The 17,720-nt window shown below is 41.5% G+C and overlaps 1 protein-coding gene across 7 annotated transcripts in view; it reads left to right on the top strand.

Moving 5' to 3' along the window:
* Positions 1 to 17,720, top strand: part of CACNB2 (calcium voltage-gated channel auxiliary subunit beta 2) — a gene marked incomplete at both ends in the record, with an annotated part of 349,474 nt that overhangs the window by 139,218 nt on the left and 192,536 nt on the right. The window contains one exon of one of the 7 annotated variants that reach the window (XM_079699460.1): positions 16,899 to 16,949. The exons of the other annotated variants lie outside the window; for them this stretch is intronic. Coding sequence (XP_079555586.1) covers positions 16,899 to 16,949 — 51 coding nt within the window. Of the gene's footprint in view, positions 1 to 16,898; positions 16,950 to 17,720 lie in introns of those variants that run through there. 7 annotated transcript variants of the gene reach the window in all.

The raw sequence follows: 17,720 nt of genomic DNA, 5'->3' as shown, positions 1-17,720 counted from the left end.
GGGTGGAATGTCCTATAAATATCAATTAAGTCCATCTTGTTTAATGTATCATTTAAAGCTTGTGTTTCCTTATTTATTTTCATTTTGGATGATCTGTCCATTGGTGAAAGTGGGGTGTTAAAGTCCCCTACTATGATTGTGTTACTGTCGATTTCCCCTTTTATGGCTGTTAGTATTTGCCTTATGTATTGAGGTGCTCCTATGTTGGGTGCATAAATATTTACAATTGTTATATCTTCTTCTTGGATCGATCCCTTTATCGTTATGTAGTGTCCTTCTTTGTCTCTTCTAATAGTCTTTATTTTAAAGTCTATTTTGTCTGATATAAGAATTGCTACTCCAGCTTTCTTTTGATTTCCATTTGCATGGAATATCTTTTTCCATCCCCTTACTTTCAATCTGTATGTGTCTCTAGGTCTGAAGTGGGTCTCTTGTAGACAGCATATATATGGGTCTTGTTTTTGTATCCATTCAGCCACTCTGTGTCTTTTGGTGGGAGCATTTAGTCCATTTACATTTAAGGTAATTATTGATATGTATGTTCCTATTCCCATTTCCTTAATGGCTTTGGGTTCGTTATTGTAGGTATAGTCCTTCTGTTGTGTTTCTTGCCTAGAGAAGTTCCTTTAGCATTTGTTGTAAAGCTGGTTTGGTGGTGCTGAACTCTCTCAGCTTTTGCTTGTGTGTAAAGGTTTTAATTTCTCCATCAAATCTGAATGAGATCCTTGCTGGGTAGAGTAATCTTGGTTGCAGGTTTCTCTCCTTCATCACTTTAATTATGTCCTGCCACTCCCTTCTGGCTTGTAGAGTTTCTGCTGAGAGATCAGCTGTTAACCTGATGGGGATTCCCTTGTGTGTTATTTGTTGTTTTTCCCTTGCTGCTTTTAATATGATTTCTTTGTGTTTAATTTTTGACAGTTTGATTAATATGTGTCTTGGCGTATTTCTTCTTGGATTTATTCTGTATGGGACTCTCTGTGCCTCCTGGACTTGATTAACTATTTCCTTTCCCATATTAGGGAAGTTTTCAACTATAATCTCTTCAAATATTTTCTCAGTCCCTTTCTTTTTCTCTTCTTCTTCTGGAACCCCTATAATTCGAATGTTGGTGCGTTTAATGTTGTCCCAGAGGTCTCTGAGACTGTCCTCTATTCTTTTCATTCTTTTTTCTTTATTTTTCTCTGCATCAGTTATTTCCACTATTTTATCTTCCACCTCACTTATCCGTTCTTCTGCCTCAGTTATTCTGCTATTGATCCCATCTAGAGTATTTTTCATTTCATTTATTGTGTTTTTAATCGATGCTTGATTCATCTTTAGTTCTTCTAGGTCCTTGTTAACTGTTTCTTGCATATTGTCTATTCTATTTCCAAGATTTTTGATCTGGGAAATAGAATCTTGGATCAGCTTTACTATCATTATTCTGAATTCTTTTTCAGGTAGACTGCCTATTACCTCTTCATTTGTTAGGTCTGGTAGGTTTTTATCTTGCTCCTTCACCTGCTGTGTGTTTTTCTGCTTTCTCATTTTGCTTATGTTACTGAGTTTGGGGTCTCCTTTTTGCAGGCTGCAGATTCGTAGTTCCCGTTGTTTTTGGTGTCTGTCCCCCGTGGCTAAGGTTGTTTCAGTAGGTTGTGTAGGCTTCCTGGTGGGGGGGACTAATGCCTGTGTTCTGGTGGTTGAAGCTCGATCTTGTCTTTCTGGTGGACAGGTCCACGTCTGGTGGTGTGTTTTGGGGTGCCTGTGGCCTTATTATGTTTTTAGGTATCCTCTCTGCTAATGGGTGGGGTTGTGTTCCTGCCTTGCTAGTTGCTTGGCATAGGGTGACCAGCACTGTAGCTTGCTGGTCGTTGACTGAAGCTGGGTGCTGGTGTTGAGATGGAGATCCCTGGGAGATTTTCGCTGCTTGATATTATGTGGAGCTGGGAGGTCTCTTGTGGACCCGTGTCCTGAAGTTGGCTCTCCCACTTCAGAGGCACAGCACTAACTCCTGGCTGCAGCACCAAGAGCCTTTCATCCACCCGGCTCAGAATAACAGTGAGAAAAAGTAGAGAGAAATAATTAGTAGAAGAAAGAAAGAGAGATTGAAAGAAAGGAAGAAGGGAAGTAAGGAAGGAAGAAAGAAAGAAAGGAGGGAGGGAGGAAGGATGGAAAGAAAGGAAAGAAAGGAGGGAGGGAGGGAGGAATGAAAGCAAAAGGAAGAGTGAATGGAAGAAGAGAGGGAGGGAGGGAGGAAGGAAAGAAAGAAAGAAAGACAGGAGGGAGGGAGGGAGGGAGGAAGGAAAGAAAAAGAAAGTGGAAAGAAGAAGGGTGGGAGGGAGGGAGGGATGGAGGAAAGAAAAAGAAAGAAGGAAAGGAGGAGCGGAGGGAGGGAGGGAGGAAGGGAAGGGAGGAAAAAAAGAAAGAGCAGGTAAAGTACAATAGAATAAAGTATGAAATATAGTAGCGTTATTAAAATTAAAAAGTAATTATTGAAAAAAAACACGGACCGAAAGAACCCTGGGACATATGGTGGAAGCAAAGCTATACAGAGAGAATCTTACACAGAAGATTACACATACACATTCACAAAAAGAGAGCAGGGGGAAAAATCAAAAATCTTGCTCTCCAAGTCCGCCTCCTCGATTTGGGATAATTCGTTGTAAAAAGAGGAAAAGGGCGAAAAGTCTGAAATCTTGCTAAGTCCACCTCCTTAATTTGAGATAATTCGTTGTAAAAAGAGGAAAAAAAAGGGGGGGGAAAGTCTTAAATCTTGTCCTCAAGGTCCACTTCCTCAATTTGGGATGATTCGCTGTCCATTCATGCACTCCACAGACGCAGGGCACATCAAATGGACCGTGGAGCTTTAATCCGCTGCCTCGGAGGCTGCACAGAGAGATTTCCCTGTCTCTGCTCTCACAGCTCCCGGGTCTCAGCCTTGGACCTGGCCCCGCCTCTGCGCGTAGGTCGCCGGAGGGCGTCCGTTCTTCGCTCAGACAGGACGGGTTTAAAGGAGCCGCTGATTCGGGGGCTCTGGCTCACTCAGGCAGAGGGGAGGGAGGGGAATGCCCTCTCCTCGCGCACCAGGCAACAAAAGGGAAAAAAGTCTCTTGCCTCTCCGGTAGCTCCAGACCCTTTCCCCGGACTCCCTCCGGGCTAGCACTAACCCCTTCAGGGTCTCTTCCTGCCGCCAGCCCCAGACCTCTCCCTGCGCTCCGACTGAAAGCCGATACCCGAGCCTCAGCTCCCAGCCCCGCCCGCCCCGGCGGCGAGCAGACAAGCCTCTCGGGCTGGTGTGTGCCTGAGGGCACCGATCCTCTGTGCCAAAATCTCTCTGCTTTGCCCTCCTCACCCCTGTTGCTGTGCTCTCCTCCGCTACTCCGAAGCTTTCCCCCTCCGCCACCTGCAGTCTCCGCCCTCGAAGGGGCTTGTAGTGTGTAGAAACCTTCCCTCCTTCACGGCTCCCTCCCACTGGTGCAGGTCCCGTCCATATCCTATTGTCTCTGTTTATTCTTTTTTTCTTTTGACCTACCCAGGTATGTGGGGAGTTTCTTGCCTTTTGGGGGGTCTGAGGTCTTCTGTCAGCGTTCAGTAGGTGTTCTGTTGGAGTTGTTCCACGTGTAGATGAATTTCTGATGTATCTGTGGGGAGGAAGGTGATCTCCGCGTCTTACTCTTCCGCCATCTTCCTCCGGCTCTCCTGGATATCTTTTTTTAAAATTTATTTATTTATTATGTATTTTGGGCTGTGTTGGGTCTTTGTTGCTGCGCACGGGCTTTCTTTAGTTGCAGCGAGCGGGGGCTACTCTTGGTTGCGAGGTGCGGGCTTCTTCTTGTGGTGGCTTCTCTTGCTGCGGAGCACAGGCTCTAGGCACGTGGGCTTCAGTAGTTGTGGCTCGCGGGCTCAGTAGTTGTGGCTCATGGGCTCTAGAGTGCAGGCTCAGTAGTTGTGGCTTGCAGGCTCTAGAGCGCAGGCTCAGTAGTTGCGGCTTGCGGGCTTAGTTGCTCCACGGCATATGGGATCTTCCCAGACCAGGGCTCGAACCCATGTCTCCTGCATTGGCAGGCAGATTCTTAACCTCTGTGCCACCAGGGAACTCACCAGAAAATTTATGTATCCACTTCTGCTGATGAACATTTGAGCTGTTTCTAGTTTCTGAGACTAATAGAATCGTAGTGCAATAATTAATGTTTATAATTATGAACCTGAGTCATCAAGAAAAGGTGCACTCGGTTTCCATATATTTGATATAAGGATATATGGCATTGGAGATTATTTACATTAGAACGCATCTAAACATGATATTTTTGAGCACGTAAGAGTGACTCAGTACCAGAAAGTTTGCTTACTTAGAATGTCCTAATGAAAAGATGTAATTACATTCAGTAACTACACTGCACTGGGAAGCAGAAGGCTAGGAAGCTGCATTTTGCTAATAGATTTTCCTATCCTTTTATTTTTCCACCCAGAAAATCATAGTATTGAATTTCTTTCAGGCATGTTTTTAAGGAGTTGCAGTATGATCACAGTTCTTCAAACACATCCAAGTCAGACAGCATCAATCCAGTTATCTCAATCTTAAAGGCATTTATAGAAAACAACACATTGCATGCCATCAATAACCTGCTGATACATAGCAGACAGAACATTCTGCGCAATGGTACAATGTAGGGAAGTATACAAGATGCCATATCCAAGGGTAGGAAGAAATGCTAGTTTAAACATCTAACTGAGCATATGAGTGAAGGTAATGGCAAAGGAGGTGAATGAATCTTGGATAATACTCTAGCTTACAAAGAATTAATAGGACATTCATTCATTCATTCATTCATCGTGTATTAATTAGGCACCAGCTATGTGTTAGACCACAGCGATACTAATATGTGTAAACAGTTCCTCCTCATGACATGGAGAAGAGACGCATATGAGATAACTGTTTACCTATACAGAGTAATTGGTGCTATGACAGAGGAATATGCAGTAGACAACAAAGGGAAGTTCTCTCTCTGAGAAGATCAGAGATCTTCTGAAAGGAAGCGAAGCTTGAATTGGGTCTTAAAATGTGGGTTGGCCTCAGCCCAGGGAGTCCGAGGGGGAGGTCCATCCTACAGTGAAGCAATGTTGCTGTCATTGCCATCACAAATACTTATGGAATTAATGGATGGTTGTGATAAAGGAATATTCAAGGAGAAATAAGTAAGCCAATCGGGAAGAAGAATACAGAGCAACAGAAATAATATTTTTTAAATAGTTACTGTTGATTGGGAACTTATGGGTGCCAGACACCGTGCTTAGCACTTTATGTATGTTACTGATGTTACATACGTAACGTATGTTACTGTTATGTATGTTAACGTATGTTAGCACACGTAATTTATGTTACTGTTACGTATGTTAATGTATGTTAACATACGTTACAGTAACATACGTTACTGTTACAGTAACGTATGTTACGTAGGTAACAGTAACGTATGTTACTGTTACCTTACACTAGCCCCATGAAAGATGTACAGTTAGTGCCTCCAGGTATGTGACCTGTGCTTACTTAGAAAGGTCCTCCCTGAGGGTTGATACTCTATTAGTGCTTTTCAGAAATTCTTAATAATTTTGAACAAAGGGCACCATATTTTCATTTTGCACTGCACCCCACAAAGGCCAGGAGAATTTACCTGGCCCTGAAGCAGTAGTTCCCGCGACCTTGGCTGCATATCAGAATGACCTGGGGAGCTTTGAAAACTCCACCTGCCCAAGCTGCATCCCAGACCAATTAAGTCAGAATCTCAGGGTCTGGGACGTAGGCACTAGTGATTCCACTTAGTAACCAGGCTGAGAACCACTGGTTTCAGGCAAGTGGGAGTGTTTACCTGGATTCTTTTGGCCTGGTTTATTCACCTGTGTATCATATGCATCGTAATTCAAGGCTGACGACTATTATATTTAAGAATACTTTTACTTGTTACACTTACGTGGTTGGTCTACACATACGCTTAAGGAGTTCTGCTCACTAGGTCTCAACACACATCATCAAAGACTGGGACTTCTGTAAGAAACACCTCATCTGACACCCTAATTTAAAAGGAGTATATATCCTGAAAAAAAAAAAAAAAACCTCTAATTAGAAAAGATACATCCACTCCAATGTTCATTGCATGTTTACATTAGCCAAGACATGGAAACAACCCAGTGCCCATCAACAGACCAGTGTTTTAAGGAGATGTGGTGTGTATGTATATATATATATCTCACATATATATATAAAAGAATGAAATATTGCCATTTGCAGCAACATGGATGGACCTAGAGAATATTATACTTAGTGAAGTAAGTCAAAGACAGACACTATATGATATCACTTATATGTGGACTCTAAAAAATAATACAAATGAATCTGTATACAAAACAGAAACGGACTCACAAACATAGAAAACAAACTTATGGTTACCAGAGGGGAGGTGGGGAGGAACAAATGAGGAGTATGGGGTTAACAGATACAAACTACTATATATATAATAGATAAGCAACAAGGATTTACCATATAACACAGGGAATTTTATTCAATACCTTGTAATAACCTATAATGGAATATAATCAGAAAAAAATAACTGAATCACTATACTGTATATCTGAAAATAATACAATATTGTAAGTCAACTATACTTAAACAAAAAAAAAAGGCCAGTGTGGAATACTAAGACATTTATCCTAAGAGACTCCTTATATTGAAGTAGGTCTGGGGTTCAATGAAATAAATCACTATTATCTGGGGTTAGGCAAGCTGCGGGGCTCCTGACCTATTTGTATGGACCAAACCCTAGGCTGGAGATGTGTAATATATGAACTCATTTGATATTTAGAGAATAAAGAAACAAAATCCTTCACATCTCCCAAATACTTGTTTTTACAGTATCTCCAGTTTTTCATCTGATACTCAGAGAATAGTTTTGACTCCACAGACCTTCTGAGATGGTCTCAGGGTCCTCAGACCCCACTTTGAGAACCACTGACCTGGGGAATGTGCATCTTGAAAGAAGTCAGGACTCCAGATCCACACACAGAAATATTTTCCAGTTTTCACTTGTGGTAGGAATATGTGCTCTGTCATTCACTTGTGAGGATTTTAGTTTTATTTTTAATTGCCTCCCTAATCCTTTCTTCACTCAGCTATGGTCCAGGATACATTCAGATTAAATGTGTGTACTCTGGGCCATTTAGAAATAAATACTATTGATGTGGATACACAACTGTATTACAAAAAAGAATGATAAACACTCAGGAAAAAACATTCGCCCAAATGAAGTCCTAAGCAGTTGTTCATCACATTTTAAAACATGAAAGGTTCAGCTTGTAATACATCCCAAAGTTCCACAAACAAAACAAAGAGTCTCAAGTTTTTCTTCTCAAAAAAGCAAATGATGAATCATGTCCCTAGTGTTTTTATTGATGAAATATGGTTGGGATATTTTTTTTCTTAGAGTTGGTACTCCTAGATCATCTCTTACTATAAAAATAGTGGTATGGCGGGAGGTAGAAGCTTAAAAATATATATGTGTTTGTAGTCAAAATCAGGGAGCAAACAATCACATTTTTGTGATTTACATAAATTTATGTCTAGAAAGTAGGATTAGTTTCACTACTTCACTGGAGAATTAGTAAAATGAAATCACATGGTAAGAACTATTACATTTTAGCTCATGAGCTTATTTTCAGCAGTCCTATATATTCTTTTTTGTAGTACCTTTATCCCGAATTCATTGTTTCCCCCAGATCTATTTTCTTTGTCTTTATTTTATTTGATTATATTGGATTCATAAATTCATGCTTACCCCCCTGTGTCCTCAAGCCCATTCTCTACTTGTGCGTCTTTATTCCTGCGCTGCCACTGGGTTCATCTGTACCATTTTTCTAGATTCCATATATATGCATTAGCATGTGATATTTGTTTTTCTCTTTCTGACTTACAAGAGCTTTCATTTAAATAAAAATTAAGTGAAAATTCAGTTAACCAAGCAAGTACTAGTTATTCTGACCAATTTTTTTTTAACCTGACTTGATTGTGAATGTCCTGGAGATTATCGTTGGCAGTTCTGAGAATATCGCCTAAAGTCTTTTTCATCCAACACGTTTAACCAAATAATAGTTTTAGAATTGCTAACAGTGGGCCAAGTGATTAACCTCTAGTTTGAGTGACTAGTTGAACGATCTCTGTCTGCACTGGAGGACCGAGGCTCAGGCATGTCAAGTCACTTAACCACTTAGTTCGTGGCAGCAGAGTGGGAACTCAGTTCTCCTGTCTCTGAGTCCAGCATACCCTCCACTGTCCTAACCGTACCTCCAGCTTTTGCTGCACTGTGCACGGGATCGTAACTGTAACATCAATACGAGAGCGCGTTCACGGTGGGGACGTTAAAGCTGAAACCAGCATGGTTGACAGGCTGTCAATTCTACCCTCATCGGAATACGAAAGCAAACATGGTGTAGAAACCAGTGTATAAGGTGCCTTCAACTATTGCTATTGCTCTAAAGAAAGTCAAATACGGTAAAGTGATGGAGGGTAGTTCCACCTCAGTCCTGGAGCTCAGGGCTTCTTTGAGGAGATGAGTTTTGAAGTGAGACCTGAATGGTGTGAAAAGGAGGTAGCCAGGCTCATGTCAACAGGGAAAGCTTTCCAAGCCGATGAAGAGCAAGTGCAGAGCCCTGACACAGGCACGTGCTTGGCGTGGTCCGCAGATAGAAGGAAGGCCGGTGTGGTTGCAGCATGGCAGGACGGGGCAGAGTGAAGGAGATGAGGACAGGGACGTGGCCAGGAGCCAGTTCTCACCAGGCCCTGCACGTGATGGTTTTGTCAGTTGCAGTGAGAAGCTGTTAGGAAATTTTTTTTTTTTGGGCCATGCAGTGCAGCATGTGGGATCTTAGTTCCCCAACCACCAGGGATCAAACCCATGTCCCCCTGCAGTGGAAGCGCAGAATCTTAACCACTGGACCGCCAGGGAAGGCCCCCATTAGGAGATTTGAAGCAGCAGAGTGAGAGAAGTGAGTCCATGCTTTAAAAAAGACCCCTGGCTGCTCTATGGGGATCGGACCAGCAGCCCTGCAATAAGTTAGGGGCTCTCGCTAAGGAGATCATGAGAGAGATGATGAAGGTTGGCCACTAGAGCGGACGGGACTCGCTGATGAGTTTTTGGTCTGGATCACAGGAGTGGGTAGGGGTTCTGTTCACTGTAGTGTGCAAGACTGCCATGTCGGGGGAAGAATCAGTAGTTCTTCTGGAAGCACATAAGGTTTGAGAAAGCTGCTGGAAAGCCATGGGAAGGTATCTAGTTGGCATCGCATCCAAGAGCCTAGAGCTCAGAAGCTAGAGTATTCAAGACCACACCTCCCGGAAACTGAGAGAAGAATATCCAGGAGTAGGAAATAATTATTCCTTCAACACACCTGAGAAGTGGAAATTCAGGAGGAAAACCCTTAAGGTAGCGAGATAAAGCAGGCCTGGGGGAAGAGGAGTGGGAAGTGGGACCAGAGGGGAGAAAACCAACACGTCATGTAACCTTCCTCATCCCCCCGGGACACACCTCACAGTGAATAAGTCAATGACAGTTGTATTAAGGGGAAATACTGAAACATTCAGCATAGGACACTGATTTACACAGATGCATTCAACTACTAGAGAAAATAATTAGCCATTTTTCCTTTTTTTCCTGAATGTTTAAAAATTTTATACAATTTTTAAAGGTTACTTTCCCTTCAGAGTTACTACAGAATATTGGCTACAGTCGCCGTGTTGCTCAACAGATCCTTGAGCCTGTCCGACACCCAAGGGTTGGTCCCTCCCACTCCCACCCCTATATTGCCCTTCCCCCCACTGGTAACCACTTGTTTGTTCTCTCTCAGCCTGCTGCTTTTTTGTTATATTTACTACTTTGTTGTATTTTTTAGATTCCATATATAAGGGATATCGTACGGTATTTGTCTTTTGCTGTCTCGCTTCTCTCAGCATGATACCCTCCAAGTCCATCCATGTTGCTGCAGATGGCATGATTTCATTCTCTTTTATGTCTGAGTCATATTCCATTGTATGTATGTACCACATCTTCTTTATTCATTCATCTGTTCATGGACACTTAGGTTGCTTCCATGTCTTGACAATCATAAACAATGGTAGCAATGTTTCTTTTATCGTTATCCAAGGAAAGACGTTTAACGATACGGGAAGAGAGTTTTACTATGTTAAGTGCAGATTGTAAGTACCAAAAAAGTACACACTATACCCTTCAGAGTCAAATTCACAATGGAACAGATCCGTTGAGGGATAAAGAGGTCAAAGGACCCCCCAAAACACCTTCTCCTCCTTCCATTATTCCTAGAATTGTTCAACGTGGCAGCTTTGACTTAAAGTTACTGTGGCTTCTCATTCATAACAGTACTCAAGTGTTTTCAAGTATATCTTATCCAGTCATAGGGAAGTGGGAGAGGGGGCTGTAGGAGAGAGTCCCTTTCAGTGCGTGTCCTCAGTTGGCTGTAATATGTTTGAAATTAACATGTCTCAGAAAGGAAGTTGTTCAGCCAGTGTAAAGTCTTAACTAGTGATAAAGCCCATGATATGGAAAAAAGGCAGCTGTCTTATCAAGGTGTAAAGAGGGGCCGAAAGCCAGGTGAGTTCTTCTCACTGCTAAATTTTTTATAAAATAAAAAGAGAAGGCCTTTATTTATTTGAGTGGCTCTGATTTAAATAAAGATTTCCCCCTCATCTGCACTTGGATGAATTGGAAGCAAAGTTGATAATGGGTTACTTAGAAGAATAAAATCTGAAGAAGGAAATTCAATAGTACAAGTACTTGGGTTAAATAGTACAGCTTTGGGACAAAATTATTTGCTGTTGCTTACCGTCTTCTCAGTCAGTAACCGATAGCTCTGTTGGGATTGTCCCATGAAGTAAAAAAAAAAAAAAAAATTTATTACTAATTCTACTCCAATAAAAATTTAAAAAAAAATTTATTAGTAACTTCTTAGGTGGAAAGAAAACTCAGTTGTGGATGTGACTATTTTCATTTTGTTTTTCGTTTTTTGGGGGGCTTTTTGTTTTGTTTACTCTGACATTTGGAACTGTTTGCTATTTTTACTTCTTGAGAAAACCATGTGTTTGGCTGTTATTAACAAAAAACACATTGTGAGGCTTAGAGTATCCGCACACGCTAGAGGTTTGTTTTGCTGTTACGATTCACTGTCTGGTTAATGCATGCCATAATTATCCATATTTGTACACATATCATGGCCTTTTGTAATCAAAGACAATGCTATTGAAGGCATAAGCTCTAAACTGGGGTGTGATCGAGGGAACTTTTTTTCACAGTCCTTGCCCGTTAGGTAGACAGTCTGGACTTTGAAGTTTGGAGTGGCCATTTGAAATATGTGACCTGAAAAACTCCACATTGTTTTTTGACTCCTGGCAACAAAACCTATTTCTCCTTTGGCCACCACCTCCTCATCCAGAAAGGTCTGCTGCTGTCTTAAATTTGAAAACAACACATGGGAACGCTGTCTCCGAATGAGGATTTGGTACAGCGGAAGCTGCCCTCCCCGCCTTTTCTGTTTACATAGACAGACAACAACAATTTGGAACACAAATGCAGCAATAAAAAGAACCTTTCTCTTGGAGGGTTAGTGAACATGCCTCTCTAGTTATAAAAATAGCACTTGAGGAGGTCTCTGGTTCTAATGTCATTTTCATTAAGCTTTTTTCACAGTTTAGCAAAGACTTGGAGGTCAAGCTCGGGGTGCGGTGGAAGGGGATTGGGAGCAAGTTTAAGGCAAAGTGTTAGGGGTGTGGGTGCCGGTAGGGACTGCGGAAAGCTCAGGTCCTTGCATCTGAAATCTGACGCCGAGCAACTCCAGCGATCTCTGAGGGCTCCTCCCGTAGAGAATCATAGGATAGCCGGGCACTAGTCTGAGCGCGCAGGGGCTGCTTCTGAGTTGCTGCAAAGTCACAGTGGTCTGCTTCTCCTGTCCCTCCCCTTTGCCTCTCCAGCCCCCTCGCTCGCATTCAGACAACCTGATTGGAATCTCACATCGTGTCATCTTGGGTTATAATTTAAAGTTCTTCAATCCACAGCGTTGAAGCAAAGGGCACCTTCAAGTTACTCAAATTCCTCACTGTTGCCGTGTTGAGCCGGATAATTCTTTGTTGTGGAAGTGAGCCGGGCATCGTAGCATCCTTGGCTTCTACCCACCAGATGCCAGTAAGCTCCCCACCCCTCCCCATACGGCAGTCAAAAATGTCCCTAGTCATTGCTAAATGTCCCTGGGGGATGAAATCCCTACCAGTTGAGAACCATTGAGTTATAGCAAGGAAAACTAATATGTATCTGGCATCTCTGATGTGCCCGATATAGACTAGATATTTTATGGAATCCAGATCATTATCGTTTGAAGGCTTTATCTCCTTTTTATAGATTTGGAAACCTGAGGGATGGCAAGGATAGTGGTGGTGGTGTTTTTCAGTTTTATTTTTTGGGTCCTTCTTTATTTTCCAGTACCCAGCAATGAAAATGGATTATAACCAGAGAAATTATGCACAGTTACTCCCGTTAATTTATACCTCAATTATCCCCATGCCTGCTTTTCTTTCTCAGTAGTCTATTTGTCATTGATGTCTACACTGCTTCCTTAATCTCTCTTTTTCAGCTTTTCTCTTCATCCTCTTTCCAGAGATCACAAGAAAATATCCCTCAATCCCATTTTGAAAGCAAGAAAAAAGTCCTATTTAGTGTGTGAAAAGAATGCTATACCTGTAACAAGAAAATACTGTTGTTTTGTCCTACAAAGTTTATAGATGCTTGGAAAGGCATTGAAATCCCTGTATGGTCCATTCATAATCTCCATCCTCATCCTTCTCTTATTCAAACCCCAGGTGTTTTTTGCTTGCCTGACATCAGTGTTGGTTAGATATTTTTCCATTGTAGTGGCGTTTGAGTGGCATTATGTGGCATTATATATTAATGTGGAGCAAGGTTTGGAAAACTAGCCATCATATATGCCATTGTCAGAAAAGAAACTTATGTTTCAAATTGAAAACTGGTGTCCAAGTATAATTTTCCCAAAATTTTAGACCATTTCTCTCAAACAGAGAATGAATATGAGCTAAAGTTTGTTTTTTTCTTAATTCATTGAGGGAACCAGCAGGATGGTAAAGCCCATTTAAAAGACTGTGGGAGAGACGTAAGTACTTATAGCTATTCTAAGAAAGAATACTGGGCTAAGATTGTTAAATTAGATACACAACTGGTTGATGCTCTGCAGGGCAATAAAATAATAATTTGGGTGGTTATCTTTTATACAGAAACCATTAGCATTAGACAGATCCACATCTGCTGGACAAATTCATTTGCGTTTCTATCAGTTTTCTACAAGTTAATGTCTACTCTCACAGAGATCTAAAATATCCTAATCCATAGTAATTACTGAGCTAAACAAACGTTTCTAATTTCCCTCAAAAGTTAGACAATCCTTGGTTGCCTGTTAAATGCTTAAGAAAACTTTTTTTGACGTTGGAAAAGTAATATAAGCCTATTTATTGTAGAAAGTTTTAAAAACACTAAGTTTTTAAAAAGGAGAGAAAATAACCATGCTCAAAACCACTACCCAGATGTAACCACTATAAATAGAATTCATATGTTTTCTTACAACTGTTTTTCTTAATATTTTTTAAACATTTAAAAAAATTTCTTTAATGTATCTATTTTATTTATTCATTTTTGGCTGTGTTGGGTCTTCGTTGCTGCGTGTGGGCTTTCTCTAGTTGTGGTGAGCGCGGGGCTACTCTTCATTGCGGTGCGTGGGCTTCTCATTGTGGTGGCTTCTCTTGTTGCGGAGCAGGGGCCCTAGGCACGTGGGCTCAGTAGTTGTGGCTCGCGGGCTCTAGAGCGCAGGCTTAGTAGTTGTGGCACACGGGCTTAGTTGCTCTGCAGCATATGGGATCTTCCCGGACCAGGGCTTGAACCCGTGTCCCCTGCATTGGCAGGCGGATTCTTAACCACTGCACCAGCAGGGAAGCCCCTCTAAATATTTTTAACAGTGCAGTGATTATTGTGAAAAAAAAATTGGCAGGCTACTTTTTTTCCTTTTCCTTACTCTCAAAGATCATATCCTATATCTATGATTTTAATATCTCTATAGTGATTTGGCACTTTTTGTATCATGATTCTTTTCACTCTTTTTCCTCATTCATTTCTTTATTATGAACTTTTTCAGAATACAAAATAGCATAGACAGCAATATAATGACCAATGGTATAGATACAACCTAGTTTAAGAAATAAAGTATCACTCATAGAGTTGCCCCCTCCCCCAATTAAATACCTTCCAAAGGTACTCCTATCCAGATGGAACCATTGCTCTGGGTTTGGTACTTGTTTTCATATTTATCTCTATACTTGTAGCTCCTACATAAAGTATATGGTATTTTTGCATATTTTCAAACTTTGTACAAATTATATCACAGGTTCTTAAGGTATTAAGGTTCTGCAACTTGCTGTTTTCTATCCACCTTACGTTTGTGGATAGTTATCCCTGTAGTCACTTAAAATTCATTCACTTTTAGTGCTGGATACTGTCTACAACTGTGTTTATCCACTTTCCTGTTGATACACATTGAGGTTGGTTTCCATTTTTTACTATAACCCCCGTGTTGCTAGGGACACTCTGTACCTACGTCTCCCTGTGTCCTTGTGTGAGGGTTTCTCTGGGTACATATTGAGGGATGCCCATCAATGGGAACTCACATCTGCCCTCTACAACATTCTGCTAAGTCTTTTACCTGCCTGTACCAATTTATACTCCCACCAACAGTGCACAAAAGTCTGGTAGCCCTACGTCATGAGTTGGCAGACCTTCTCTGTGAAGGACCAAATAGGAAAGCTTTAAGCCTTGGTGAGCCACATGCATGTTCTCTGTCACAACTACTCAACTCTGCTGTTGAACACAAAATCAGCCATGGACAATTCCTAAGTGAATAAGCCTGACAATGTTCTAATAAACCTTTATTTAAGGACACTGAAATTTGAACTTCATATCATTTTCATGTGTCCCAAAATACAATTCTTCTTTCGATTTTTTTTCCAACCATTTACAAATACAAAACACAGTCTTAGCTTGTGGGTTATGCAAAACAGATGGCTGGATAGATTCGGCACCTGGTCATAACTTGCCAACCCCTGCTTGACATCCTCTCCAAGATCTGGAATTTTCAGATACCTTCAATGTTTCCACTCTCCTGGGTGGGAAATGGTAAATTGTGAATTTAGTTTGTACTCCTGATTAGTTGTGAAGTCAAGCATTTTATCATGCTTATTGGCCACTAGGATTTTCTCTTCAATGATTTATCTCTTTGTGGGGTTTTCTTTCCCCATATATATATATTTTTTAGATTGTGGGTCTTTTATTTATTGACTAATAGGAGTTCTTTCTATTCTCTGGCTGGGAATCCTTTGTTGTATGGTTTGCAAATGTTCTCAGAGTATCGTGGTTACCATTTCACTTTTGAAAGGTATCTTTTGATGAAAAGTTTTCAAATTAAAACTAAATGATTCAAAAAAAGAAGAAGACTAAAGCACATGAAGAAACTAGAGGACATTTAAACATGTTAAAATTGTGGGATGCTGACTTTAAGGGTGGGTAGTAATAGAAATCTTAAGACTGAAGTGACTGAGAGCCAGGAAAGGTTTCACATCTTGTCTGGACAGCTTCACTGTGACCAAGGGCTGCAAATAGTAAGGTAAGTGTAGTACTACAGCCCCAGGCATACCTAGTTGTTGTTTTTTTTTTTTTTTTTTTTTTTGCTGTACGCGGGCCTCTCACTGTTGTGGCCTCTCCCATTGCGGAGCACAGGCTCCAGACGCGCAGGCTCACCGACCATGGCTCACAGGCCCAGCCGCTCCGCGGCATGTGGGATCTTCCCGGACCGGGGCACGAACCCGCGGCCCCTGCATCGGCAGGCGGACTCTCAACTACTGCGCCACCAGGGAAGCCCGGGCATACCTAGTTTTATCCCACTTCACTTTATTGTGCTTCGCAGCTATCGCATTGAGCAACTCTGTCGGCACTAGTTTTCTATCAGCATTTGCTCATTTCATATCTCTGTGTCACATTTTGGTAATTCTTGCAATATTTCAGAAATTTTCATTATTATTATATTTGTTACGGTGATCTGCGATCTTTAATGTTACCATTGTAATTGTTTTGGAATTTTTTCGCAAGGAAAAATTTTTTAATTCAAAAAAACCCCCTAAATGTATCCAAGTGGTACTTACTCTGCTGTGAAAAAAAAGTTTATATTTTTCATACACCTTGAGTACGTGAAAGGTAACCACAAAAGGAAGATACCACTCTCCTGGGTGCGAAAAGAGGAAATATTTCTTCATTGGGCGGAAGTAGAATGTTCCTCACTTTTATTCCAGACTCTTTTTCAGTTCCGCTCATTTCCTTGAAGGCTAACAGTTTTGCAACCTATAGTCCTCTAGTGAAGGCAGTGTCTTTTAAGTGCTGTCTTGAACAGAGCTGCCCAAAGGCATGCATCTGATATTCATGAAACGTTACTTGGCTTTCACAAGTTTGCAGGCTTCTCAGTTGCAAGCCAGCTGACGTCATTCGGAGTAGAAAAAGCCCCTCCCACTTGCACCGGTTAATTGACTTTGATGGGCTCCTCTGCCTGGCTAAGTGGTTCTGGACCAGAGAGCACTGTTGTAATCTGAAGAACTTTCGAAAGTCACCCTGTCCAAGACTGCACATCCCCCCAAGACAGCGAGGAAAAAGGAAAGCAGTTGAAATGCTGGTCAGCAAAACAAGACCTGGCTGCCTGGAGCTTTGTTACTGAGTTCTTGCTCCTGTGAAGGCCTCTGGAGAACTGGGCTCCTTTGGAACTGGGCTGCTATGTTTGACAGACGCCTCATGTCTCCTCAAACTAAGTGCCTTCTTCCTGGGGTAAGCTTGTGGGCAGGGAGTCAGGCCAGATGCATGGTGTGGTGGAAAGAAAGCAGGGACGTACTGCCTTGTGAAGGGACTCGAGCAAATCACGTCGGTGGCTTCAGTTTTTCAAAGCTTTTCTTGGCTTGCCAGAAATGCTGTCATTCACAGTGTGAATACATAAATGTCCAGGGAGCTGAAGCAAGTAAAACTGGAGCTTTGGTTTTAAAGTGTGTCTTACTGAGATCGACTTAGTAGCTGGGAAGAGAAAGAGGGAGGCGGGGAAACTTGGTGGAAATTGAAAATGCTTTTTCCAGCTGTCGGCTGTCACTTGTCGCTTCATGGACAGCCCAGCCACTGAGGTTTTTTTGGTTTCTGAGGTTTTTCTGTGTAACTCAGAATGATGTGACTTCCCGTGGTGCTGTAAATTAAGATCTGATTGCTATTTGTCACAGTAAAAGTTTTTTTAATGTAATGAAGTACAGAAATGAGAGTCTACTGTTTAAAATACTTAAGCAGAGAGCTTTACCTCACAAAGATTGGATGTTTGCGTCTTTGGACTTGGTTTAGAACTTTTAAAGAAAAGATCCTATCATTGTTGGTACCCTTCCAGGGAAGGCTTTGGGGACAAAAAAAAAAAAAAAAATTCTAGAACCCAAATGTAAATCGTAGCCTATAAAACTCACACAGTTACAGGTATCTGTGCTAATTGGACACGAAAATATCATTGTAGAATCAATAAAGTACAGCTTGTCTAAAAATTCTTTCCAGGTTACCTCTTTTGTTTCC

This window comes from Hyperoodon ampullatus (assembly GCF_949752795.1).
Source record: "Hyperoodon ampullatus genome assembly, chromosome: 3".
NCBI classification, from domain to species: Eukaryota; Metazoa; Chordata; class Mammalia; order Artiodactyla; family Ziphiidae; genus Hyperoodon; species Hyperoodon ampullatus.
This window is presented reverse-complemented; position numbering and strand designations above follow the sequence as displayed.